This window comes from Pan troglodytes, chromosome 13, assembly GCF_028858775.2.
Source record: "Pan troglodytes isolate AG18354 chromosome 13, NHGRI_mPanTro3-v2.0_pri, whole genome shotgun sequence".
NCBI lineage: Eukaryota > Metazoa > Chordata > Mammalia > Primates > Hominidae > Pan > Pan troglodytes.
The window spans coordinates 20,543,730-20,569,154 of NC_072411.2; the positions used below are offsets into that span (position 1 = coordinate 20,543,730).

The following is a 25,425-nucleotide window of genomic DNA, read 5'->3' on the forward strand; positions in this document are numbered from 1 at the left end:
CCCCTTTTATGGCATTATTTAATACAAAATTATATTTTAAGTAATATTTAGCCAAATATGTCACTTTCCAGTCACAATTTAAATATAAGAATAAAAGGCATAACAAAATGATATAGATATATGCATGAGTTAATGTGGCAATAATATAAACTAACAAAAATATCGTGATAGCCTGAAAGTGAAAAGTACTTTCAATCAAATGTTTCTTTATATTTTCATATTTATTATATGCTCTTTAAACCAGTTTGCCTAAGGTCAGGTTGTTTTCTAAAAGAGCTGTGTCACATGTGAAGTCTTTTTTCTCAACCAAGTCATTGGTATGAAAACAGTTACCAAGTTAACCCATTTATGCCTAGTGCTCCATTATTGGCATGCTAAGCTTGTGGGAGTTATTTATATCCTACTGCTCAAGGTCATTGCCAAGGCCTGATTTTTCACACAAAAAACGTTTGCTACCTCTGGCATAACTGGGTTAATAGACGAGGACAAAAGTCAACCAGGTTAAAAAATGTGAAGAATGTAACCTATCAAAGTTGATTTCATTCAATTTTTTTTTTTTTTTACAGAAACATGATCAGGGGCAAGTCTTGTTGGATGTCGTCTTCAAGCATCTAGATTTGACTGAGCAGGACTATTTTGGTTTACAGTTGGCTGATGATTCCACAGATAACCCAGTAAGTGTAAGATTTTGTCTTTCATTTTCATTTAGTTTTTCCTCTCAGTTTAGTATAGAAAGTCCTTTCTGATTTACAGTGTTCACTGATTTGATGAGTTTTTTTTTTACTTGACTTAAATAGAGGTAATTCTTTTGCTTTTGTTCCTCTTTTCTTGACATTTTAATCTTTCAGAAGTTATTAGCTTTAAGGTTTTCATAATTATGTCAGGTAATGTCACTTTCATTAATTATGTGTCTCAGACAACTAAAAAGTAAATCCAATTTATGCCTGTTGACTGAAAGAGAGGAAATTGGGCATAAAGGTTAAAATACCTTCAGATGTATATAAATTAGTCTGCACTAAAGTAAAATTAGTTTTTTATTGTATTTATAGAGAGCTATTTCTAATAAAAATTCTTAATTTATTCAATGTCAAATTTCCAAATTTCATCAGAGACCCTCACAAATAAGATAGAGATTAAATTTCAGAGCTGTACAATTATTTGGCATTAAATTTCTTGGATTTTTACTTATTCTTCAGTAATTGCAATTGTGGTTCTTTTAATTAGAGAGATCACATCATAGAAATAGAAGATAGCATGTGATGAATAATAGAAATGTTTACTTTGACAATTAAGTGTTATAAAATGCACTAAAGGATATACCTTACTCTGAACCGAGATAAAGGGTATACAAGCAAATTCTGATTGAATTCTTTGTAAATTTATATGCTTATACAGTGAGGGACTTCTACAATAAAGTATATTCTTTTGATTAGTGTAAGAGGATCTCCATTTTGAAGGGAATATTTTGTATACTTTTAGAAAAATTAGGAGGCTGAAGAAATGGTTCTGGATTAATGTTTTAGAAATCTGTTTATAAGGCTATATTAATAGAAGGGCTATAGAAAATACAAATAATGTTTATGAGAAAAGTTGGTTTGTTTTTTTCTTCCTCTCTCTCATGGTTAGGATCTTCATTCTCTGAATGAATAGCTAGTGGGAATTATATATCAAACGTTAAATACTACCACTTATTTTTTTGACATCATTTACTGATTTTGTATTACAAACCAGTCATGGAAAAATATGAGGATGACACAAAGAAAAACAAACCAAGGGCCAGCTAGTTTCAGTGAAAATAAATGCTTTTATACTGAACTAAAATTAAAATAAACTTTCCTCATACTTTGATGCCTTCACTAGACCACTTGAGCTTCTTCAGGGGCCTAGAGTTGTACTGTTGTTTCCTGATAAATAAACCCATGTAAAAATGGAAATGAGTAGAAATGTCAGTAATGCAGCCTTTCCCAGGTTGAACCTAAAATAATCAAAAGGGTCAGAATGTAGTTTAAAGAGAGTTTATTCAAGTGCAAAGGTTGAGGACCTCAGCCCAGGATACACTTGCAAGTTGCCTTGGAGAGTGCTCTGGAGAACATAAGAAAGGTTCAAGTTTTTAAAGAATAAAGAGGATCACTCAGGAGAGCGAGTAAGTGCAAAAATTGTTCTTCAGGAATTCTCATTGATTTACAGAAATAACATTGGTTAGCGATTGGCTATACATGGTTGAACTATAGGGTGTATAACATTTTATGGCTACTTGGCTTCAGTCTACAGCCCACATAGCAAGTAGCTTCAAGAGGTAACTGTAGCTGAAGGGAGAGTGAGATGTGACTGCTGTTACTTTTTAAATGCCTTTCTTGTCCTGATCATTTAAAGGTGCTCCTATTCCTCAGATATAAGGTTTTTTTCCTTTCTTACCAGAAAGGCAAATTGTGAGCCAAGCAAATACCTGAAAGGTGACTGTTATACCTCATTAAGTATACCTCATGAAGAGAAAAAATAGATAATTCTTAGCTCTTGCTGACCCTCATAAGTCAGGCCCTGTAGCTGTAGGCTGGCATTAGATTGACGGGGTAAGTGACAAGATGACAAAAGAGGAAGAGACCAGTGACTCACCACTGTAGTCACTACCATAAGTATGAAAACAGTCCTTTTCAGGAGGTACTCCAGAAGGATTAATATCGAGATCATGTATACTACAAGAGATAAAAATTCTATCACATAAATTTGTATACAAAAAGACATATCATATACAAAAAGATGTAGCGCTAATTACACCAGAATGAATGGAGGGAAACAGGTATTTGGAGCTAGATCTTTTTGCTGTCTCCTACTTTTTCTTTGTTTGTCTTTCTATCTTGAGTATTCCTTCTCAAATAAGATACATTCCAAGTTCCAAGAGTCCAGTTGTTTATGATTCAAAGTAATTCTTCCAGAAAAGTTAGAATCATAGAATTTTAAAGGTCCAAAAGAGGCTTTAGAGATTATCTAGCCTCACACTCTAATTTTTCAGAAGACATTATCCCAATCCAAAGCTACTTCCTGGCATTAGTGAAACTAGGACCTGGATCTCCTAACTCCCCATGCTAGTCTTGTCCACTGCACTGCAGTTTCATTATTTAAATATTTGGAAGAATTTCTGAGATGCCAAAATGTGTCCACAGAAAGATCTTTAGAGCACAAATCTTATAAATAGTGTCCCATTTCTAGTTGTCAAGAGCACAAATCTTGTAAGTAGCGTTCCAATTCTAGTTGTCAATGTGAAATTAAGGCTTTGAGGATAATTAACGGACTGAAGGAAAAAGATGCTATGCTTCAAGAGAAAGGAGTAGGGGAGTATCATTTATAAAACATCTACTGTGAATTTGTTAATCAACTAAATAATATTCCATTTTATTCTCACAATACTTTCCTCACTTATGATGAAAGTGTCATTAAAATCATTTTAAAGATGAAAAACTAATACTTATAGAAGTCAACTAATTTGTTTAATGTCACGCAATTTAGTGAAGTAGCTGAGAAAGGACTTGAACTCAGATCTAACTTCAAAGCCTGTACTCTCTACCATATGATGTTGCTTCCCAAGTGATGATGATATAGATGCATAGGATTTACAGAGTAAATGAACATATTAAGGAGAGGAGGTAACCATATAAGAAAATTACTATCAGTGATGCAAGGGAATTTGCTAAGATTCTACAAGAATTAATTCTTACCTATCTTTAGCTCATAGTTTTTAAATCTTAAAACTTATGTATGTTACATATACATATGCACATGTATGTATATATTATGTGTATATTTATGTGTATTTTTATATATTAGTTTTAGAGAATTAGAACTGTTGCCTTAGACATTGAAATTAATGTAATTGAGTTTATAATTGATAAACTTAAAAGGCACCTAGCATTTTGTTTTTTTCTCCTAAGTATGAAATAACAAATACAGAATAATAGCTGACTGTCTTTTCCTTTAGAATCTTCCCTGGTAATGAGTTCCAGTGCAACAAAGAAAATTACTTAAAGCTTTGACTTTTCAGAATTTCTCCTGCTTTAATTTAAAGCCTGTTTATCACAGTTTTAGCTTTTAGCATAATATCTTGTTGTAGTAGTAACAGTAAATGTATGTTGAATAAATGAGGAAAATAATATTGTGGTTATAATTCATTATGCATTATTTCTTTAATTTTATGAGCAGTTAAAGGTGGCTTTTTCTTAGTGGTCTTTATCAGCATGCTATTTAACAGAGGCTTGAGATTATATTATTCCTGTGCATTTACTGTTTCTTTCCCTATTAAATTGAATTATACTGCTCTTAAGTAGGATAGAGGGTAGATTATTAATTATTGTTGGCCTGATCTTTCTGCAGGTTCATTCTTCTGGTAGTTTTTGTTGGATTATGATATTTGACTGGTTTACTCCTCTTTGCACAGCTCCTAACCCTGTGGTTTTCAAACTGGAGCTTGCATGAGAAACAACTGGAAGGCTTCTTAAAATACAGATTTCTGGGACCTATGCCTAGAGATTTCTGAATCAGGAGGTCTACTTTGGAACTCAAGAAATTGCCTTTCAAATAAGTTTCCTTGTATCACTAATGCTGCTAGTCCAAGAAACTATATTATGAAAATCACTACTCTAACCCAGTATGCTGTTAATTAACACTACTAAGTTATGACATATTTTACTTGGGGTAAGTTTATTTACCCTTTGAAGATTTCTTTTATATAACTCAATTCTTACATTATTTATTTCATTAGGTTTGAGTAAATATGGGAAAAGTCACATACAGGCTGACCGTTATTTCAACAAGCCATGTTTGAATACATGGTTGCTAAAATGCTTAAATCTATTTTATATATTTCACTATTTCTCTCTTATCTATTCATATGTTTCCACTGTAATATCTTAATTCAAGCTCTTATTTGCCTGTTGTGTAATCCTCTTTGGTAGCCTGCTAAATGCAGTTTTTTGCTTCTTGTCTCGTTTAACTCTGTTGTATTTTGAGAGGGAATGGCAAAGAGACCTGGGGTGCACAGAAGTGTTTAAGAAAGAAGCAGGAGCATATGCAGAGATCAAGAGTGAAGAAACAGGAATGCTGAATTTGAAGAACTGGAAAAAAGTTTTAGTATTAAACTTTTATTTAATAAAAGGAGAAGGGGTAAAAGATGAGATTTGAGCAGTACATGATATCATGAAAAGCCTTTTAATCCATGATAAAATCAAACTTACCTATGAATTTATTTATATGACTAAACACAAGACTTGTATTTTACACATATCCCTGTGGTTATAGTGTAGCCAGCAACTAATAGACAGTTGGGAGATTGTTGGAATAAAGAAATTGCTAAGAAAGTAGTGGTTGGCTGTGGGGAATGAAGAAAAGAAGATGAGTGCTAGAGATAATTCAGTTAGGAGATAAAGTCAGCAGGACTGGTTGGTTTGATTCAGATACAGTGAGTTCATGAGGAAAAGGGGTAAATCAAGGTTACTACTTCAAATTCTGCTTTTGGCAACTTGGTAAATAGAAAAAACATGCAAATAGTATTGTTGGTTTTCTTTTTTCATTTCAAATTGTTTATTTCTAGCATATAGAAATACAGTTAAGTTTGTGTATTGATTTTGTATTCTGTACCCTTCCTGAACTCACTTAATTCTAGTAGCTTTTTGTAAATTCTATAGAATTTTGTACCTAGATTATCATGTAGATATATGGTAAATTACATTGATTTTCAATTTTTAAACCAACTTTGTGTTTCTGGGATAAACCCCAAGATAACTAACTGATTGTGTATTAACCTTGTATCTTGAGACCTTGCTAATACACATTACTGTTAGTAGTTGTTTTCATTGATTCCTTAGGATTTTCTGTGTAAATAATCATGTCTTTTGTAAATAGGGACAGTTTTACTTCCTCCTTACAAGTCTTTATCCTTTTTGTTTTTCTCATTTTTTAATTCATTATTGCACTGGCTGAAGCCAGCAGGGCAAAGATGAATAGAAGTGATAGGCGCAGACTACCTTGTCTTGTTCCCGATCTTAGAGGAAAATACCGAAGATACTGTTTCCCCATCAAGTATACTGTTGAGTTTTTCCCCTAAATCAATGTAACTGAGGCATAAATTACAGAGAATAAAATTCAGCAGTCATTCATAATGAAAACCCAACAAAACTTGGAAAAGAAAGGAACCTTTTTACTGTGACAAAGGACATTTAATAAATATTTAAAGATGCATCCAGGAAATGCAAAGTAAAACCACAATGAAGTAGTACTTCCTCTAGAAGTAGTATACCCACTAGTAGTATATCCAGTGAAGTAGTATATCCACTAGAATAATTAAAATTAAAAATTATTTCAATACCAAATGTTGACAAGGATGTGGAACAACTGATAAAATTGCTTGTGGTAATTTAAAATGATACAACCACTTTTTGAAAAATAGTTGGAAATTTTCTTGTAAAATTAAACATAGATTTAATATATACTGTTGGGAACAGGACCCCCCAAAATCTGGCCATAAACTGGCTCCAAAACTGGCCATAAACAAAATCTCTGCAGCACTGTGACATATTCGTGTTGGCCATAACGCCCACGTTGGAAGGTTGTGGGTTTACCGGAATGAGGGCAAGGAACACCTGGCCCACCCAGGGCGGAAAACCGCTTAAAGGCATTCTTAAGTCACAAACAATAGCATGAGCGATCTGTGCCTTAAGGACATGCTCCTGCTGCAGTTAACTAGCCCAACCTATTCCTTTAATTCGGCCCATCCCTTCGTTTCCCATAAGGGATACTTTTAGTTGATTTAATATCTATAGAAACAATGCTAATGACTGGCTTGCTGTTAATAAATACGTGGGTAAATCTCTGTTCGAGGCTCTCAGCTCTGAAGGCTGTGAGACCCCTGATTTCCCACTTCACACCTCTATATTTCTGTGTGTGTGTCTTTAATTCCTCTAGCGCCACTGGGTTAGGGTCTCCCCGACTGAGCTGGTCTCGGCATATACCACTGAGAAATCCCACTTTTAGCTATTTATCCAAGAGAAATGAAAACATGTCTCATAAAGCCTTGTATACAAATGTTCACAGTAGTTTTATTCATAATAGCCCAAATGTGAATTAACTTTAATGTCCATCAATAAACAAAGGGATGAAAAGTAACTGCTGTGTATCTATAGAGTGGAACACTATATGGTTCCATTTATATTAACTTACAGAACAAGCTAAACTGACACATAGTGACCAAAAGCAGATCAGTGGTTGCCTAGGATTTGGCAGACTGATTGCAAAGAAGCACAGGAAACACTTTAGGGTGATAGAAATATCTTGATTGTGGATAGTGGTGGTTACCTGGCTGTACACATTTGTCGCAATTTAAACTGCATATTGCAAATGGGTGCAGTTAACCTGGCTGGACCCACAGTCTGTATTCTGTGTCCAATTTGGGAGCAGTATCTCTACTTATTTCTTAAAGGTTCAAACTCCTCTTTCTTGGGACTCTGGAGTCTAACTATACATGCATAGTTCAGCTGTCAGCCAGAGTTTGGAGCTTATCCTCTTTCTGAGTTCTCCTTTTCAGAATCTCCTCCTCAATTTTCTGTTTTTCCCCCCCATTCCTAAACTCTGTCCTCTGACACCTCAAGTTAGTAAGGATGTCCTCTGCCTGTGTAGGATTTGAACTTGCCCGTAGGCAAAGATTGCTGATATATATCTCAGCCCTTGCAGTTTTCGTTTTTCAAGAGTAGACTTTCCTCCTCTTTCTGCCTACTTTTGGTTGCTTTCCAGTGTCAGATAGTACACTCATGAACACACAGAGAATAAAAATGAATGCCATCAGCAGACAAGAAATTTTCAAGATTTTTTAAAAGATTGAATGTTGACATTCAGTGTTGACAGGATTGGTGGAAGAGTCAAACCAGAGGAAAACTTACCAAAAAGGTGTTGAAGAGGAAAGATTTCTGGGTAATGTAGTACGGGTATCAAAGTGATTAACTGAGAAACTATTTGAGGCCACTTGGCCTCCTCTTTTCCCCTTTTCTAATTGAACAGAGGGCGGCAGATACAGTTCCCTGTGGAATAAAGCTGTGTGTTAGGGTATGTTTGTTGGGGGAAGAACTCATTTTTCTTTAGCAATATGATTATCCACCTTGAAAGCTCAAATGAATCATTTGGAAAACTATTATAACTGGTAAGACTTAGAGCTCAACAAACATCAGTACCTTTTTATATACCATTTAGGAGACATATGCCAAAAAATAGCAAATCACGTTTTTTTTAAAACCCAGATTCATTAAACATCTAGGAATAAACTTAAGCAGGAGTGTCAAGAGCCATATGAAGAAAACATAGAACTATGCAGAAAGATATAATAGAAATTATGAATAAATAGAGACACACCATGCTCATAATGAGGAATGCTCAGTATTGTAAAAGATGTCCGCACTATTTCAGTTTCATTGGTAAAACCAGTGGTATTGCTGGTTAGTATCTGAATGGAATTTTTGGGGAGAAGATTTGACAATAGGATCCTCAACTTCCTCTGGAAGAGAATCTGGATAAACTTAGCCAGATATATAAAATATAATCAACTCGTCCTAACAGGTATAAAAATGGAATATGATGACATAGTACTTAAAATAGTGTGTTCTTAGTATCGATATAAGTCAATGGGGTAGAAGAAACAGCCCAAGTATCAATTTTTGTCTATATGAAAACATAGTTTATTATAATGATGGTATTCAAGATAGGTATTGGAACAATTGGTTAAAGATGGGAAAATATGTATTTAGATTCCTAACAGATACCATATATAAAAATAAATTCCAATGTAAATTTAAATGTAAAACAATAGTATAGTTGGGTAAGAGTTGGAAACATTTTTAATAATATTTGTTATGATCATCCTAGGCAACAATAGTTCATGCATTTGTAAAGGAAATGTTGATAGATTTCACTGCATAACATACAGAGTATACACTGCGGACAAAATACCAACTGGAGGGAAATACTTGCAACATATGTAACATAATATTAAAATCTAGAAGAGCTTCTGCAAATAATAAATAAAAGTCAGATAACCCAATAGAAAAATGGGAAGATAGCATGAACAGAAGAAGAGTAACTATTAATAACAAACGTGACAAGATATTCCGCTTCACTGGTTAATCAGAGAGATGCCAATTACAATGATAACACTCTTTGCATACTAGATTAGCAAAAATACAGATTCACACTACCTGTTTCTGGCTAAGGCTCGGGAAATGTGCATTCTCAAGACAGTTGGTGAGAGTGTAAAGTGAAAAAGTGTTTTTGGAAGGCAGATGGCAGCATATATCAAAATTTAAAAATTATTGTATGGAAGAATTTCTCTTGCAACACTATTTTTAATAGGAAATAGTAATGGAAAAACCTGAAACCCTCATAAGAGAATAGTTGAATAAAGTATGTGACATCTGCTGGGCATGGTGGTGCATGCCTGCAGTCCCAGCTACCAGGGAGGCTGAGGCAGGAGAACCACTTGCGCTCAGGAGTTCTGGACTATAGTGCACTATGCTGATTGGGTGTCTGCACTAAGTTCAGCATCTAACATTATTAAATGCTTGTATGCAGGTGTACCACAGCATTATAAGGTATACTTGCTGGTATGTGAACAGAGGCTACCTCTTTGGATGGAAGAGTAGAATTGGAAGAGCCATAATAAAGGACTTTTATGTTTTTTGCTCTGTATGTGTGTGAGAAAGAGAGAGAGAAAAAAAAACTTGAATGTTTTATATTGATACTGTTATTTTAGTAATAATTTTATTATAGAAAACAAAAGGATAAACGATCATTCATCTAAACTTGGCTATGCTTCCAAATTCCTTGGGAAACATAAAAAAATTGCTGACACCCTATGCCTACAGATTCATGGTTAGTTGGTCTATTCACCTAAATATCTGAAGAAAGTCCCTTTGCGAGTCTGATACTCATGGACTCATTCATAGTCACCCATTTGGTTAAATCACCTGATTTTATAATAAAATGATGAAAGACTTGAGAGGTGAAAGGGGAGCTGTAGTGGGAAAATATTCAGACGAGGATTTATTGAACCCCACTAGTTCTCCAGTATTGTTTTTAATTTTATTAAATTTTGTTTTAATTTTATTTAGCCATTGTTTTTGTTATTAATTTTATTTTATTTAGCGTAGTGAAAGGTAAAGTTGGGATCAAATCCAAGTTTTCCACACCTTTTCTTTCTACTGTTTTACTAAACCCTATGTTTTTTACTGGATCTAGTGACTCTCCAGAATTACTTTATTTGGGAGATGCTCTTCCTCCCAAGTTTCTAACTTAATTTCTAGTAAGAAATAGGATTGATTTATAAGAGAAACAAAAGGTTAATATCACAATGTATACAGCTACCATTAAGATGAGTAATGGCAGGTATTACAGCTAAAGATTTCTAAAAATGGATAGAAAATGGAATATTTTACAGATGAAATAGGCAGTACTTGATCTTTGCCCTCTTGGGCATAAATACTTTCTCCTCCTGAAATATCTTACCTTTAACTCACATCCTTCACTCCCGTCACATCCTTTACCCTACCCCTCTTACCTTCACATTTTTTAAGACTCAGAGTAAAAGTCACTTTCCCTCTCAAGCCTTTCCTGACTACCACTACTCCCCAGGTACAGTTTACCTCTTTCTTTTTTATCTGTAGCAGTGATGATACTTTCTTGAGGTGATATGTTTCATGACTTACCAGTTTTTGAGGATAGGGACCATGTTTTGAACTTATATCACCCCAGTACCTGACACAGTGCCTTATAGAAAATAGGCTTCAAATAATGAATGAGTTAAGGGAAAAAAATATACATCTAAAACTTGATACTGTGGAAAAGAATATAAGCTAGAATTTAATCTCCAAAGTGATACTGAAACAGATGAATAAATAAATATATGGCTGTAATTTGTCCAAATTATATTTTCTTTAAGACCAAGGCTATTTACAATAGGAACCCTGAACAGTTTGGAGTTAAATTACTTTATTGATTGATTGAAACAAGGTCTTGCTCTGTCACCCAGACTGGAGTGCAGTGTGCAGTGGTGCGATCATGGCTTAGAGCAGCCTCAGCCTCTCAGACTGAACCTCAACCTCCTAGCCTCCCGAGTAACCAGGACTATAGGCATGCACTACCACATCTGGCTAATTTTTTCTGGTTTTTTTTTTTTTTTTGTAGAGACGTGGTCTTGCCATGTATCTTTCCCCTAATTTGCAGAAAGATACAGATATACAAATAGAAGAAGCTCGCTGAACTCCAAGTACAATGAAAATGGTCGAAAGAGTTTTGAAAGCAGCAAGAGAAAGAGAAAAGTGACTTGTCACATAGAAGTGCACCTCAATAAAATAACCAGTGGATTTCTTAGTAGAAACCGTGCAGATCTCAAATGTAGAAATTTTATTACTACGTTTTGGCAGATACAAAAATTAACTTTGTCATGTGAAGCAGTATATAGAGTAAACAAGAGATTCTTCCCAGGGAAAAGAATGGGAAATTGGCTTTGAAAAGATTAGAAACCATGAGCCATCAGGTAACCGATTAGCAATGTCTAATCACTTTGAAAGGTTTGAAAAGATTAGAAACAGAGCTCCATCCCTAAGTAGACACTCCTTCATGAATGGGGTTGATGATGTAGTACCGTCTCATTAGCTATCAGTGTTAACTAGATAGTTATAGTTTCTAATAAAATATTATGACATTTAAAATTCATATATATTGTATTGCAGACAGTTCAGCTTTTCTCAGATGTAGCACAGTAATCCAGCTAGTACAGCAGTTCTTGGCAAAGAAAATGCAGTCTGTAATTAAATATAGGTAGTGATATAACCCCAATGCCCATTTATATAAGAACAAAATTAAGGGTTTATAATATGTGATTTCAAGATGTATTAAAACAGTTACTTTAAGCAGTTCCACTCCCAGATATATATTGAAGAGACTTGAAAATGTATGTCCACACAAAAATTTATACACAGATGTTCATAGCAACATTATTCATAATAACTAAAATATGGGAACAATCCAAATGTCCATCAAGTGATGACTAGATAAACCAAATATGGTATAGCTATACAGTGAAATATTCAGCAATAAAAAGGAATGGCATACCACAGCACACTCATTGGGATGGCTATAATTTTTTTAAAGATAGTGTTGATGAGGAAGTGAAGAAATGGAAATCTTTATACATTGATATTGGAGATGTAAAAAGGTACAGCCATTGTGGAAACAAGTTTGGCAGTTTCTCAAAAAGTTAAATATACAATTATCCTGTGACCCAACAATACTACTCCTAGGCATATACCCAAGAGAATTGAAAACATGTGTTCACACAAAAATGTGTACACAAATGTTCATAGCAGTATTATTCATAATAGTCAAAAAGTAGACACAACCCAGTATCAGCCATAAAAAGGAATGAATTATTGTTACATGCTACAATGTAGATGAACCAAGAAAACCTTGTCTGTGAAAGCAGACAAACACAAAAGGCAACCTGTTGTATGATTCCATTCTTATGAAATGTTCAAAACAGGTAAATTCGTAGAGACAGAATGTAGGTTAGTGATTGTTAGGGGCAACAGGGAAGGGTACATTGAGACTGACTGCGAATAGGTACAAGATTACCTTTGAGGGTGATGGAAATATTCTGGAATTAGATAGTGATGATGGTTGCACACCGTAGGGAATATACTAAAGTATAATGACACATACATGTTAAAATGGTAAATTTTGTGGTGCGTGAAATATGTCTCACTAAAAATAATAAAAATAATGCTGAGTCTTGGCATATGCATTTTATAATTTGATAAATTTTGCCAAGTTATCCTCCATTGAGATGGTACAATTTATACTTTCAGAAGCTATGTATGAGAGTGCCTGTTCTTCTCACGTGTGTGTCATCAAACGTTTTAGTCTTTGCCCAGTATTACTGTTGAAAAATAATAACCCAATGTAGATTACTTTTGTATTTCTCTAATTATGATCAAGATTGACTATCTTGTCATATACTTAAATGCCATTTGTAGTTCCTTGATTGTGAACTTCCATTCTTATTCATTGCCTATTTTTCTATTAGTGTCAGTTTTTTCTTATTGATGTGTAGAACTTCTTTATATATTATGTTTTTTCCTAGTTTGTTTTGCAACTTGATGGATTTTTACAATGAATGCTATTTTTACCATTCAGTAGTGCTTGTTATAGCACTGTTCCATCTTCCTGGTTTAAACCAAGAACCTTAACCCTATCTCACTGATATCATTGATGAGAGCAGTTAAATTTCTCAGTGCTTATCTTTGTACTTCTAAGCTATGTCAGCTTGACACATCTGTGTATGTAAATGTGTTTATATTTCTTTTACCAGAATATTTTGAAGGAGAACTGAATGAGGAAGACAAGCTTTCAATAGATTAATTGAGCTGAAATTTTGATTGTAGACAGTCATTAAAGGGGATATAATTTATGACTTTTCCTAGAAGATATGAAGAACAAAAATCACTAGATTAATAGACGGATGGGAAGGTGGATAAGTGGTGGATGATTGAGGAAAGAAGTATATTAAACAGGGCTGAACACCCTACCCCCAGCTATTGAGTCATTCAGCAGGTTTAGTCCTTCAGTAAATTATTTATTTTTTTATTTACTTATTTACTTTGCTTACTTTCTTATTTTGAGACAGGGGATTACAGGTGTGTGCCACTGCTTTTGACAGTATTTTTAACTCATATTATGTCAAGCCCTGTGCTAGGTGCTGACTCTACAGTATTGACTGAAACAGCTTTTATCCCTGGTTTCATTATAATCTAATGAAGGAGTCAGACAAAAAAAAAAAAAAAAGGTGAAACAAACTTGAGGTAATGTAATGAAGGGATATAATGTTCCTTACTTGTTAAATGGGAGCTGTATGACATACTTTTGGTAGGGTGGTCAGTTGAAGGCCTTTCTGAGGTGGCAGGCTTTAAGCTGAGACTTACGGATAATGAAGAGTACTGTAGGAAATCTAGAGGGCATTCTGTGAAAGGGAAGCTTGAAATTGAGGGCCTTATGATGGCATCTTTCAGAAACAGAAAGGAGGCCATTATGGCTGGAATTTAGTAAGCTGAGGTGGAAGAGGTAAGAAGAGACCATACAAGCTGTAGTGTAAGGACTTTGGATCTAGTACTGAGAAATTATCAAGAAGTGTTAATCAAATGAGTGACATACTCAAATTTATGTTTTAGGACTATTCTTGCTTCTTATGGAGCATGAAGAGGGACATGGTGATGAGAAAATCAACTGGGAGAGCAATTAAGAGGCGATAGGCAGAGCTTAGACTAGAGAGATAAGGATGATAAATTGATAAATTCTAGATACAGTTTGAAGATAGACTCAGTTGGATTTGATGTGTTGGATGTTATGGACAGTGGAGAGGAAATCATTATTAATTACTCCCAGCCATTTATTTATTATTAAAAATCTATGTGTTCTGCCTGGATTTAATTATGGGTGGTAGAAGTTAGGTTTATAAATAATGATACATAAACTTACTTGGAAAATACTACCACATCTAGTACCTCATTTTGGGTTCTTTGATTTTTTTTTAATTGAAACATGTTAGCAGTTGAAGTTTTTCTGAATTCAGTCCTAATTGTCCAGAAATAGAGCTAAACTGGCCTTCAGAAGTATTGAAACTGCTTAAAATTTCTCACACATAAAAATCAATCATTCTCAAAACTAAACATTATATCTTTAAAAATTGGGTTTTTTTCAAATGGGAGGTATTTTATTTTTAAAGGAATGAGGCAAATGTTATAAAATTTCTCCTCAGTGGATTTTCAAGTTCTGTAGTAGAATTTTGCCTGAATGAGTATAAAGCCCAAGAGCATGTGTGTGTGTGTGTGTGTGTGTGTGTGTGTGCGCGCGTGAAGGGTGAAGAGAATTTTGAAAACTTGCCAGACTATTAAGAAATATAGTTAGATTAATGTGAATCACTTCACGTTCACTTCAGGTTGCTGCAATTATTAACTATCTTTACTTATGAAATAGAGGTTGTTGCACATTGTACTGTTTGATGGAAAAGTCAAATCAAAATCTTAATATTAACACATTCACTAATTTCTAGCATAATTTTTATTACATTTGATATGAAAAATATTGTCTGTCATGTAATGATTTTTTTCCTACCTAGGCCTTTTCTGAAATGCAGCTTTTAGCATTAATCTCCAAATGGAACAGATTTGCAAGAATCAATATAGTAGTTCCTCAAGGAAAAAAGAAATCAGTTTTATTTATTTATTTTTCAGAGGTGGCTGGATCCAAACAAACCAATAAGGAAGCAGCTAAAGAGTGAGCATACATATTTACTTAATGTTTTGCAAGCTTACTTTATAAAGATAAAGGATTAATATAGTCTGATTAATTAGAACTACTTTTATTAATTCTAGGAGGATCTCCTTACAGTTTGAACTTTAGAGTCAAATTTTTTGTAAGTGACCCCAACAAGTTACAAGAAGAATATACAAGGTGGGTTTATGGATATATTTTTCTTGAAAATATTGTCAAAACTCTAATATGAAATTTTGAAATTAATTAGGCAAAAAGAAATTACTATGGTGTAATTCTGAGCTTTCCAGTCAGTACACAGAATAAGTTATGGCTATTCCAAGATAATGTTTTCCCCCTTTTTTGGATGGCTGGGAGAGTGTAGGGGGATTTAGAACCTCAGGGCCGCCCAGTCCAGCCCCAGCTTCCTGAACCATATAAATATTAAAAATTTCTACTTGTGAACACTGCTTAAGTGTGGCTATAATTAATTGAGGTCATCAAATGTTGCTGAAATTGTATCCAAAGGATGCTGTGTGGTGAGAAATTTGGGGTTTTTTTCCCCATGTGAAAGCATATTCTAGTATCTTTTTTTATTGGGGAGAACGTAGAATTTATAAAATATATAACCATTATTTGCGGGTCAGTAGGTACCTTTTGTCCCCTGTGTGTTTTTAATCTTTGGTTCCAAAAAAATATAATGGAGTTTATAAAGGATGTTGCAGAGAGTGCACTAGCATGTTGAGGCCTTTACATGCCCACTTGACTCTCCATTTTAAGTCTCAGCTTATGTTACTATCTAATTTTATGGTCATTTCGACTTGACAGAGTATATACACATGAATGATCCAGATGAACATTTTGATAATGTTCTTGATTATAAGGTGAAATATTGAAGATAGAAATGGAGAAATACCAACAGTGTAGTAACTGTCAGTATTAACCTGAATGACAACCTTGTGTGTTGCCTGAAAGACAGAATTAGTAATGAGTTATTTTACAAAGACAGTTAAAAATTAGCATGTTATACCCTCTGTAAAATTCTCAGATATAAGCATATAGGCCAGTGACTACATTCAGAATTACTCTAAAAGATAGGTGTAAAATTAAAAAATCCATACCTAAAATTACCTATAGATGGGATGTTAAATTTTAATGTATTGGTTATCATTTAGGATACTGTCTTGGAGTAGAGAAACAAAAGGATAAATTATTTAATTAGCTGCAGCTGCCAGTTCTAAGGTGTTTGCAGAGTTTTCAGTAGTAAACCAAGTGAGAAAAATTAGATTGAAATTCTAGAGATTTCTTTTCAGTGTGTTTTGGGGTAGGTGCACAGGTGTTCCTTTTTTTTTTTTTTTTTTAACAAATGGGAGAACTCAGTAATGTAGTCTCTGGATTATGTAATCCTAATGCTTGCAACTATTAGTAGAATCCAAGCTAATTCCTCTTGAAAAACTAAGTTGTGGCCGGGTGCGATGGCTCACGCCTGTAATCCCAGCACTTTGGGAGGCCAAGGTGGGCGGATCACGAGGTCAGAGATCAAGACCATCCTGGCTAACACGGTGAAACCCCATCTCTACTAAAAATACAAAAAATTAGCCGGGTGTGGTGGCAGGCGCCTGTAGTCCCAGCTACTGGGGAGGCTGAGGCAGGAGAATGGCGTGAACCCGGGAGACAGAGCTGGCAGTGAGCCGAGATCACGCCACTGCACTCCAGCCTGGGTAACAGAGTGAGACTCTGTCTGAAAAAAAAAAAACAAAAATGAAAAACAAAGTTGTGTTATGTGTATACACCTTAGCTTAATATTGTAGCCCTTAAAATATTGTCAGTTATAACTATGTTTATAATGTACTTCACTTGAAAAACTGTCTTTGAATTTCTGAATGGAGGTAGAATGTGTTGATTCTTTTATAGCCTGCATTGAAAACATAATAAGGAAATAAATATGTTTCACTAATAAGTTGAAATAACTGCCTGAAGCAGAAGAAAGTAAAATCAAGTTTGATGGTAGGCAAGGAATTAATTTGTTCTCAGACCCTTTTATAATGGAATGTTATGGAATCTTATAACTGGTATTATTTGGTAAAATGGGGTAAATGTCTAGTTTTTTGTAAATTTTACTACCATAGTGTATATCAGTGATTTTTCTACTCTGATTAGAAATTAGAATCATTTGGGGGAGCTTTAAAACCATAATGATGTCTTGGCCACATCCCTAGATAATTCTGATTGAACAGGTCTTAGATGGGACCTGAGCATAGGCATGTACAAGTTCCCCCAAATGATTCTAATATATAGCCAAGGCTACATATTAGCCAAAGCTTTAATGCTTGAGTAGCCTTAATGTGATGGTTATGATTAGTAACAGTGCACCTTCTGCCACAGCTGCTAAGTTTTCAGAACTAGTTTAGACCCCAGGAAACAGGAAATCTGCTGCACCTCCTTACCTTGAGATTTCAAGAATGTAAATAGTATATTCCCAATATGCAGATGAATCTGCTCAGTAATTCTTTCTCAGTTTTTAGCTATATGAAAGTTGACTCTGTTTGGTAGTGAGCCAAGAGGAGAAAATAAACTCTATGTAATACTAAATTAATTTTTAAAATATCCCTTTAACTAATGAATTAGTTTAGTTTAATTAGTGAAAAATATTCCTTTAATTTTGAAATTATGGGGGGTTGGGGGGCGGGAAAGAATGGAGTCAAACAGGTTCACCAGGTTAAACACCGTTTACTTTTAGCAGGTGCTAGCATCATTAGAATTGAATTTTTCCAATTCCTGAGATACATATACTAGGCAAGTTGATATTACTTTCTTTTTACAAATGTAGAAACTAAGGCTCAGCCACAATTTAACTAATTTGCCCAAGATCACAGGCTAGTTTTGCCTAGGACTTGAATTCTGGTTTCTACTTTTAACAGTTAAATTCTTGCCTCTTGGTTAAATGAGTATGTAAGTAAAATTTGGCAAGTATAGGCATTATTTATGTCAGATTTACAATATTATGGCAAGGATATACATGACCTTTAAATCCTGACTATAAGATTGTTTCTTACCAGGAACCTTTAACTTTGAATTTTTTTCTTTTTTTTTTCTTTTTTTGAGATAGTCTCACTTTGTTGCCCAGGCTGGAGCGCAGTGGCCCTATCTCGGCTCATTGCAAGCTCCGCCTCCCAGGTTCATGCCATTCTCCTGCCTTGGCCTCCCAAGTAGCTGGGACTACAGGTGCCTGCCATCACGCCTGGCTTTTTTTTTTTTTTTTTTTTTTTGTATTTTTAGTAGAGATGGAGTTTCACCGTGTTAGCCAGGAAGGATGGTCTCGATCTCCTGACCTTGTGATCTGCCCGCCTCGGCCTCCCAGATAACTTTGAATTATTAAACCAAAACAGGCCCGATTGAGTAAATAGATTATATTTATAATATTATGCACTAAGCCTCACAAGAAGTTATATATGAAGCCAGGATGTTTGTATTCTTTTTTTTTGTAATTTATATCTGATTCTCTGAAAACCTCTTTGGTAATTTGAATATTGTCATGGAGCTCTTCAATGACTTAATCAGCCAAACTAGAATTTCTAATGACTTTTGACTCTTGGAATATGTACTTTTTTTAGTTTAGTGAAATAAAAAATCTTAAGATTTCCTGGTTAAACATTTAAAACCAAAAAGTTTGGTCTTCTGCCACCCCTATACAACACAGGTGACTTTGCCCAAGTATTGACAAATCTTTGAGTGGGTTACCCACTAGCAGAGACCAAAGGACAATGCTATCTTGTAAGCAATGACAGCAGGCTTGTTAAAGAAAACCTAAGTTTTTGTTGGTTTCACAGGAAATTGAATACTTGACAATTCTAACAATAGTAGACAAAAGTATTCTTCCCCTGCCCTGCCAATCAAAGAGAGACTTCCTTAATTCACATGGAAGTGTATAGGTGCTTTTCTGTAACAGGCAGCTTCCTGCCATCTGATGATAAAATGATCAAAACGCTGGCCTGTCCTTGTAGCTGGCTTTCTATCTCAGACCAGCGAAAATCATCGCTGGTCTCTAGTGCATTGCGTACAATGCTCTTCCATGTTTGTGATACTCAGGTTTTCTATGCTTCCCACTTCTTTCTGCATATATCAACCCTCAAGAGTATTTCTCCCTCTGTCATGTAACTGTTTGAAATCTTGAGGGCTTCTATAATGGAAGCTAGTGGAAACAAGACATTCGAAGTACAAATTTCATACATCAAAGAGTTTTAAAGATTTAGATTCATGAGCTTATGAAATCTTATTTTTAAACTACTTTACATGTTTTAATATGTAAATTATAAAAGCAAATATTTAAATATGTTTATTTGTTAATGTAAGTATACAGTTTCTTAGAATTGAAATTGTTACAATTCTATTAAATGCTATCCTTTTTGTTCGTTTGTTTTTAAGGTACCAGTATTTTTTGCAAATTAAACAAGACATTCTTACTGGAAGGTGGGCTCTTTAAATTTCTTTAAAAATTTTTTGTAATGGACTCTAAAAATACTTTTTAAATCTGTGTTAAGTAATTCATGGTCATTGCAAACAAGTTATTTAAGAAGGTTACATGTAGTGTGAATTCCTTTCATCAGATAAGTTTATTTCTTAATAGTTAAAATCAAATCACATGAAACTTCAAGTGTGATTGTTTAACAAATTATAGCACTTTTGAAATTGCTGTGTTTAACCTTCGGTTATGTATTTTTGTTTTGTTTTATTAGATTACCCTGTCCTTCTAATACTGCTGCCCTTTTAGCTTCATTTGCTGTTCAGTGTAAGTATCAGCCCATTTTTAGGTCAAACAGCATATAACTGTGGTTTGTGTTGCTAGTACATTGGCTTTAATGTGGGAGTTCTTTAGACATGTTGCTATATAGAAAATAGAGACTACAGTGGAAATGTAATGAAATCTCCAGTTAGTTAGCAATTACTATGATTTTTGAAAAAATTTCCTCTGAAATTGAGACCAAGAAGAATGTTAAATGGATTGCTGTGGCTTGCTTAAGTGGTTATATTAGAAACATAAGTATTTTACATCCAGAAATAGAATTAATGGCATCGCTGATTTGACTATAATAATTTAAAAATTTGTTTATTAAAATGTGAATGTTTTCCTTTCATTATTAGCTGAACTTGGAGACTACGATCAGTCAGAGAACTTGCCAGGCTACCTCTCAGATTATTCTTTCATTCCTAATCAACCTCAAGATTTTGAAAAAGAAATTGCAAAATTACATCAGCAACACATGTAAGAGTTTTTTAGTTTTTTATTTGATAAACTTCTTAATGGCATTCTTTCTAGAGAAATGTTTGAAATTCTAATATGATGGCTGTATTTAATATAGAACAATTACTGTTACCTAAAATAATATTATCGTAAAGAAATATAGGTGATCTATGCTAAAAAACGATTTCATAGAATATATGAAGCTCATTTTCATTTCTATTAAGAGCCATTAAGCTATCTGTAAACAGATATTTATTTGCTATTGTGTAATAGTCTAAATAATTTTAGAATATAAACAGTATAGTCACAATATAGAGATCAGTCTGCTTAGTAATTCTTTCTCAGTTTTTAGGTATAAAGGACTTGATTCTCCTTGGTAGTGAGCCAAGAGGAGAACAGGAACTCTATATAATACTAAATTAATTTTTAAAAAATATTTCTTTAAAAACAGTACAGGTTGAACATCCTTAACCCAAGAGTTTGAAATTCAGAGAGCTCTAAAATTTGAAACTTTTTGAGCACTGACATTACACCACAGTGGAAAATTCTGCACCTGATCCCATGTAATGGGTTTCAGTCAACATTCGGTGAAAACTTTGTTTCATACACAGAATTATTTTAAATATTATATAATATTACCTTCAGGCTATGTGTATAAAGTGTATATGAAACATAAATTTCATGTTTAGACTTGGTTTCTATACCAAGATATTGCATTAAGTATATGCAAATATTTCAAAACTTGAAAAAATCTGAAATCTGAAACACGATCCCAAGCATTTCAGAGATACTTAACCTTATCAATATTCATTCATTAACAATATTCATTCAACTTTGATTTTTTTGTGTGAGTATAATTTTATATATTATTTTTTCAAAAGAGATTTGTTGCCTTGAATAGAAAGTAATATTGTTTATTGGTTCAGAATTCAGTTGTGCTTCAATATACGATTCAGAATACTCAGGGAAAAACTAAGGCAGTGTTGCATATTGGCTAAGAGTCTGAACTAAAGAGCCAGACTGCCTGGTTTGAAATTCTGTAAGATTACTTACTATCTTATAACCTTGGCCAAACTGTTTTATGCCTCTTCTTCTCTGTTTCCTTACGTGAACTGGGGATAATAAAAGTATCTATCTATCTCTGGAGTTACTGTAGGTCTTAAATGAGTTTATATACATAAGGTTCTCAAAACCATACATAGCACATTGTAGGCACTGAAGAAATGTTAGCTGTTGTTATTATTAAGAAAACTTACTTTCTTTTACTAATAACTCATGTATCTAAAACAGGATAACAAACCATGGCCATTGAAACGGAGTCTCGCTCTGTTGCCCAGGCTGGAGTGCAGTGGCGCGATCTCAGCTCACTGCAAGCTCCGCCTCCCGGGTTCATGCCATTCTCCTGCCTCAGCCTCCCGGTAGCCGGGACTACAGGTGCCCGCCACCATGCCCAGCTAATTTTTTGTATTTTTAGTAGAGATGGGGTTTCACCGTGTTAGCCAGGATGGTCTTGATCTCCTGACCTCGTGATCCGCCTGCCTTGGCCTCCCAAAGTGCTGGGATTACAGGCGTGAGCCACCACGCCCAGCCCCCATTGCCTATTTTTATATGGCCCACAGACTAAGATTGTTATATAGATTTTAAGTGGTTGCAGAAAATCAAAAGAAGAATAGCATTTTGTGGCATGTGAAATTTTGTAAAATTCAGTGTTCATGAATAAAACACTTACTGGAACACAGATACCCTCATTCATTTATATGTTGTCTATGGCTGTTTTCGCACAATGGCCAAGGTAAATAGTTGCCACAGAGACTGTATGTCCTAAAAGCCTACAATATTTACTGTCCAGCCCTTTGCAATAAAAGGTTTGCTGATTCCTGATCTAAAATAGACTAATGACTGAGTTTTTAATGGACTACCTAATGTGGTGAGAGGGCTATTTTAGTCTAAGTAAATTCCATTCATAGTGAAAGTTATACATACAGCATATCAGAATCAAGAGTTTGAAGATAAGCCATATTTTTTTAAATTTACCGATAATGAAAAGACTCTTAAGGAAAAGCTTATTGATTATATATTTCTATTTGGTTTAAGTAAATGATTCATCAGATCTTTAAATGAAGAAAAATAGAAGTATCCACTTTAACTGGAGGGAGTATATATTTAATTTAATTTTATAGAAATTGGAAGTGTACTGTTTTTTTTGAGGAGTCGTGTTATGATCATGCATTAGCGGGCTGTTGGCTCCCTTTTCTAGTAGCATTAGTGAATAGAAAGTTTGTATCTTTGTTTTTGTAATTTGCTGCTTTTGCTCTGCTGTAGTCTGATAATAACAGATAACTAAGGTTGTAAAAACTATATGTGAAATAGGAGTAAATCTATTTTTAAAGGCCTTACATTTAGAGCAATGGTTCTTCAACTTGTGTTTATAAGAATCACTTGGTATTCTTGTTAAATATAAACAGTTTTGACCTCATCCTTTCTGAATCAGACTCTACAGAATAGTCTTAAACCATCTATGATGAAAGATGATTTCTTCCCCCCAGCTGTCATTATTGTGTTACTTATATTTTGTAGAATATAATAAAAATTAATTACTAGAAAAATAAAGTGGAGAAAGAAAACAAAGACGTAAAAAATACTAGTCCTCATTTGTTTGTTTTTTTGTTTTGTTTTTTGCTGTTAGATTTAACAGATATTACCCAGGCAGATTGCTATACAAGCCTCCAACACTCAGGTTCCATACTGTGAATCAACCTCTGTCTGTGCACCACACTCTGAGAAGCACTGCCCTGGAGGTTGGCTTAGAATCTGCAAGTTTCAGAGATATCCTGTGTGATTTAAATGTAGATATGGTATATGAACCAAATTTTGAGAAATACTGCTTTTAAGTTATATCTAAAAGTGAGGGGTTTTGTTATAGTCACCCATATAAATAGTGAGGAGCTTTAAAAACTTGGTGTATTCTTGTATTTCTAGAAAATAAGACAGTATTCTGGAAAATAATAATTTGGGTTACTGAAAATGTGCCCTCTAGATAAGTTAGAGGAATAGTCCTGCATGGTGTTTCATAGATTTAATTAGACTGCTCAGTTTTTTTCAGATAAATAGCCTTTTTCTAATTTAGCCATATTTGATTGATTGATTGATTGATCTCATTTTTAACTTAATGATGTCTTTATAGAGGCTTATCTCCTGCAGAAGCAGAATTTAATTACCTAAACACAGCACGTACCTTAGAACTCTATGGAGTTGAATTCCACTATGCAAGGGTAAGTGAAGAAAACTTACTTCGATGTTGTTGAGTTAGGCTCCGTTACTCAGTATAACATTTTTTAAGATTAGATAACAAATGGAATAAGTTATGATTGCTGCTGACATAGCTGCACTGAAAATTTCCTCTGAATTTAAGTATTTTCACAATAACTTAAGATTCAATTCCCGAATGTGAAGGATGGTTAATGTGGATTCTTCAAGGTAGTATTTTATATGTAAAGATAATTTTTACAGACCGTAAGATATAGTACCTTTAGAATATTTATTTTTAAATATAATTGTTAAGCTATAGGAAAAGTGGCTTTTGTATACTTTTATAATAATGATCATTAAAAATGTTCTCACATCACTGAGGCCTGTATTAGTGCACTTACTTTGTTTTCATCATTTAAAAGCACTATTACGAGTTTTTATTTATAAAGCACAACATGGAGCATATTAACATATTTTTATCTCCCCCCATCCCTGTATTGAAGTGGAATTTATAGTCACTGAGTTTTTCTATATTATACCGTGTAACTTCTTTTCCCTTGTGTCAAACATTGCTGCCTTTGAAAAACTGGTAACCTCCTGGCATAAGCATATTTGTGAGTGTTTATCCTGTATTTGTGTGTTTCCTCATGGTTTTCTTGAGTTCTCTATCAAAAGTTCTTGGAGTACAGCTATTCTATACCCAGTGAAAAGTGGAATTATAATCATCAGTTGAGTTGGTGATAGCGTTTATCTTCTCTTGGAAATGAATAGTTGAGCCTAAAAAGGATATCAACCTGAAAGAGAATTCAGAGCCAATATTTTTCTTAGATAATTATTTTCAATCATGTTAATACTCAGACACTCACAGGTACACAGATAGTTGTTGAAGTACTCAAAGTTCTACTTCATGTAATGGTTTTATCCTTTAGGACCTTACCTGACCATGTTCTGGGAGAGGAACATTAGTTCTTACGTTTCACAAAGCTTATGTCAATCTTTCCTTTAAAAGACCAGATGAGTTGCTTTCCTCACATGATTTTATCTTGTAATTCTGAATGTTACTTGGAAATCTTTTTGTCTGATTCCATTTAAAATGTGTCTGTTAGAAACCTTCAGCTTTCTTTTTTTTTTTTTCTTCAACTTTAATTTTAAGTTCAACTTTCTGCTTTCTTTAAAATATGCCCCTTTATTTTCCTTCCTTATTTAGGGCCTATATCTTTTGAACATGATTCTTAAAAATGTAATGTACTGGTCAGTATTTGTGTAACTAGTTTGTTTTTTATTATAATAAAGTTTAAAACAGATGGAACTTTAAATATATGAATTAAACTATGGTTAAAAATAAAAAGGGGCTGGGCATAATGTATCATGCCTATAATCCCAACACCTTGGGACGGCGAGGCAGGAGGATTGTGTGAGCCCAGGTGTTCAAGACCAGCCTGGGAAACATAATGAGATCTCATCTCTACAAATTTAAAAAATGACCTGGGCATGGTGGTGCATGCCTGTAGTCCCAGCTACTAAGGAGGCTGAGGCAGGAGGATCAGCTGAGCCCAGGAGTCTAAGGCTTCTGTAAGCTATGATGATGCCACTTCACTCCA

The 25,425-nt window shown here is 34.2% G+C and overlaps 1 protein-coding gene across 7 annotated transcripts in view; it reads left to right on the forward strand.

Moving 5' to 3' along the window:
• The window catches only part of PTPN4 (protein tyrosine phosphatase non-receptor type 4), a 223,108-nt gene that overhangs the window by 100,265 nt on the left and 97,418 nt on the right, over positions 1-25,425 (forward strand). For 2 of the 7 annotated variants that reach the window (XM_525902.8, XM_063790365.1), the window contains exons 3-9: positions 567-674; positions 15,315-15,357; positions 15,456-15,534; positions 19,759-19,803; positions 20,070-20,122; positions 20,476-20,596; positions 23,760-23,847. In XM_525902.8, coding sequence (XP_525902.2) covers positions 567-674; positions 15,315-15,357; positions 15,456-15,534; positions 19,759-19,803; positions 20,070-20,122; positions 20,476-20,596; positions 23,760-23,847 — 537 coding nt within the window. Of the gene's footprint in view, positions 1-566; positions 675-15,314; positions 15,358-15,434; positions 15,535-19,758; positions 19,804-20,069; positions 20,123-20,475; positions 20,597-23,759; positions 23,848-25,425 lie in introns of all 7 variants that reach the window. The other 5 variants (XM_009443187.5, XM_009443190.5, XM_009443189.5 and 2 more) reach the window with 3 other exon arrangements.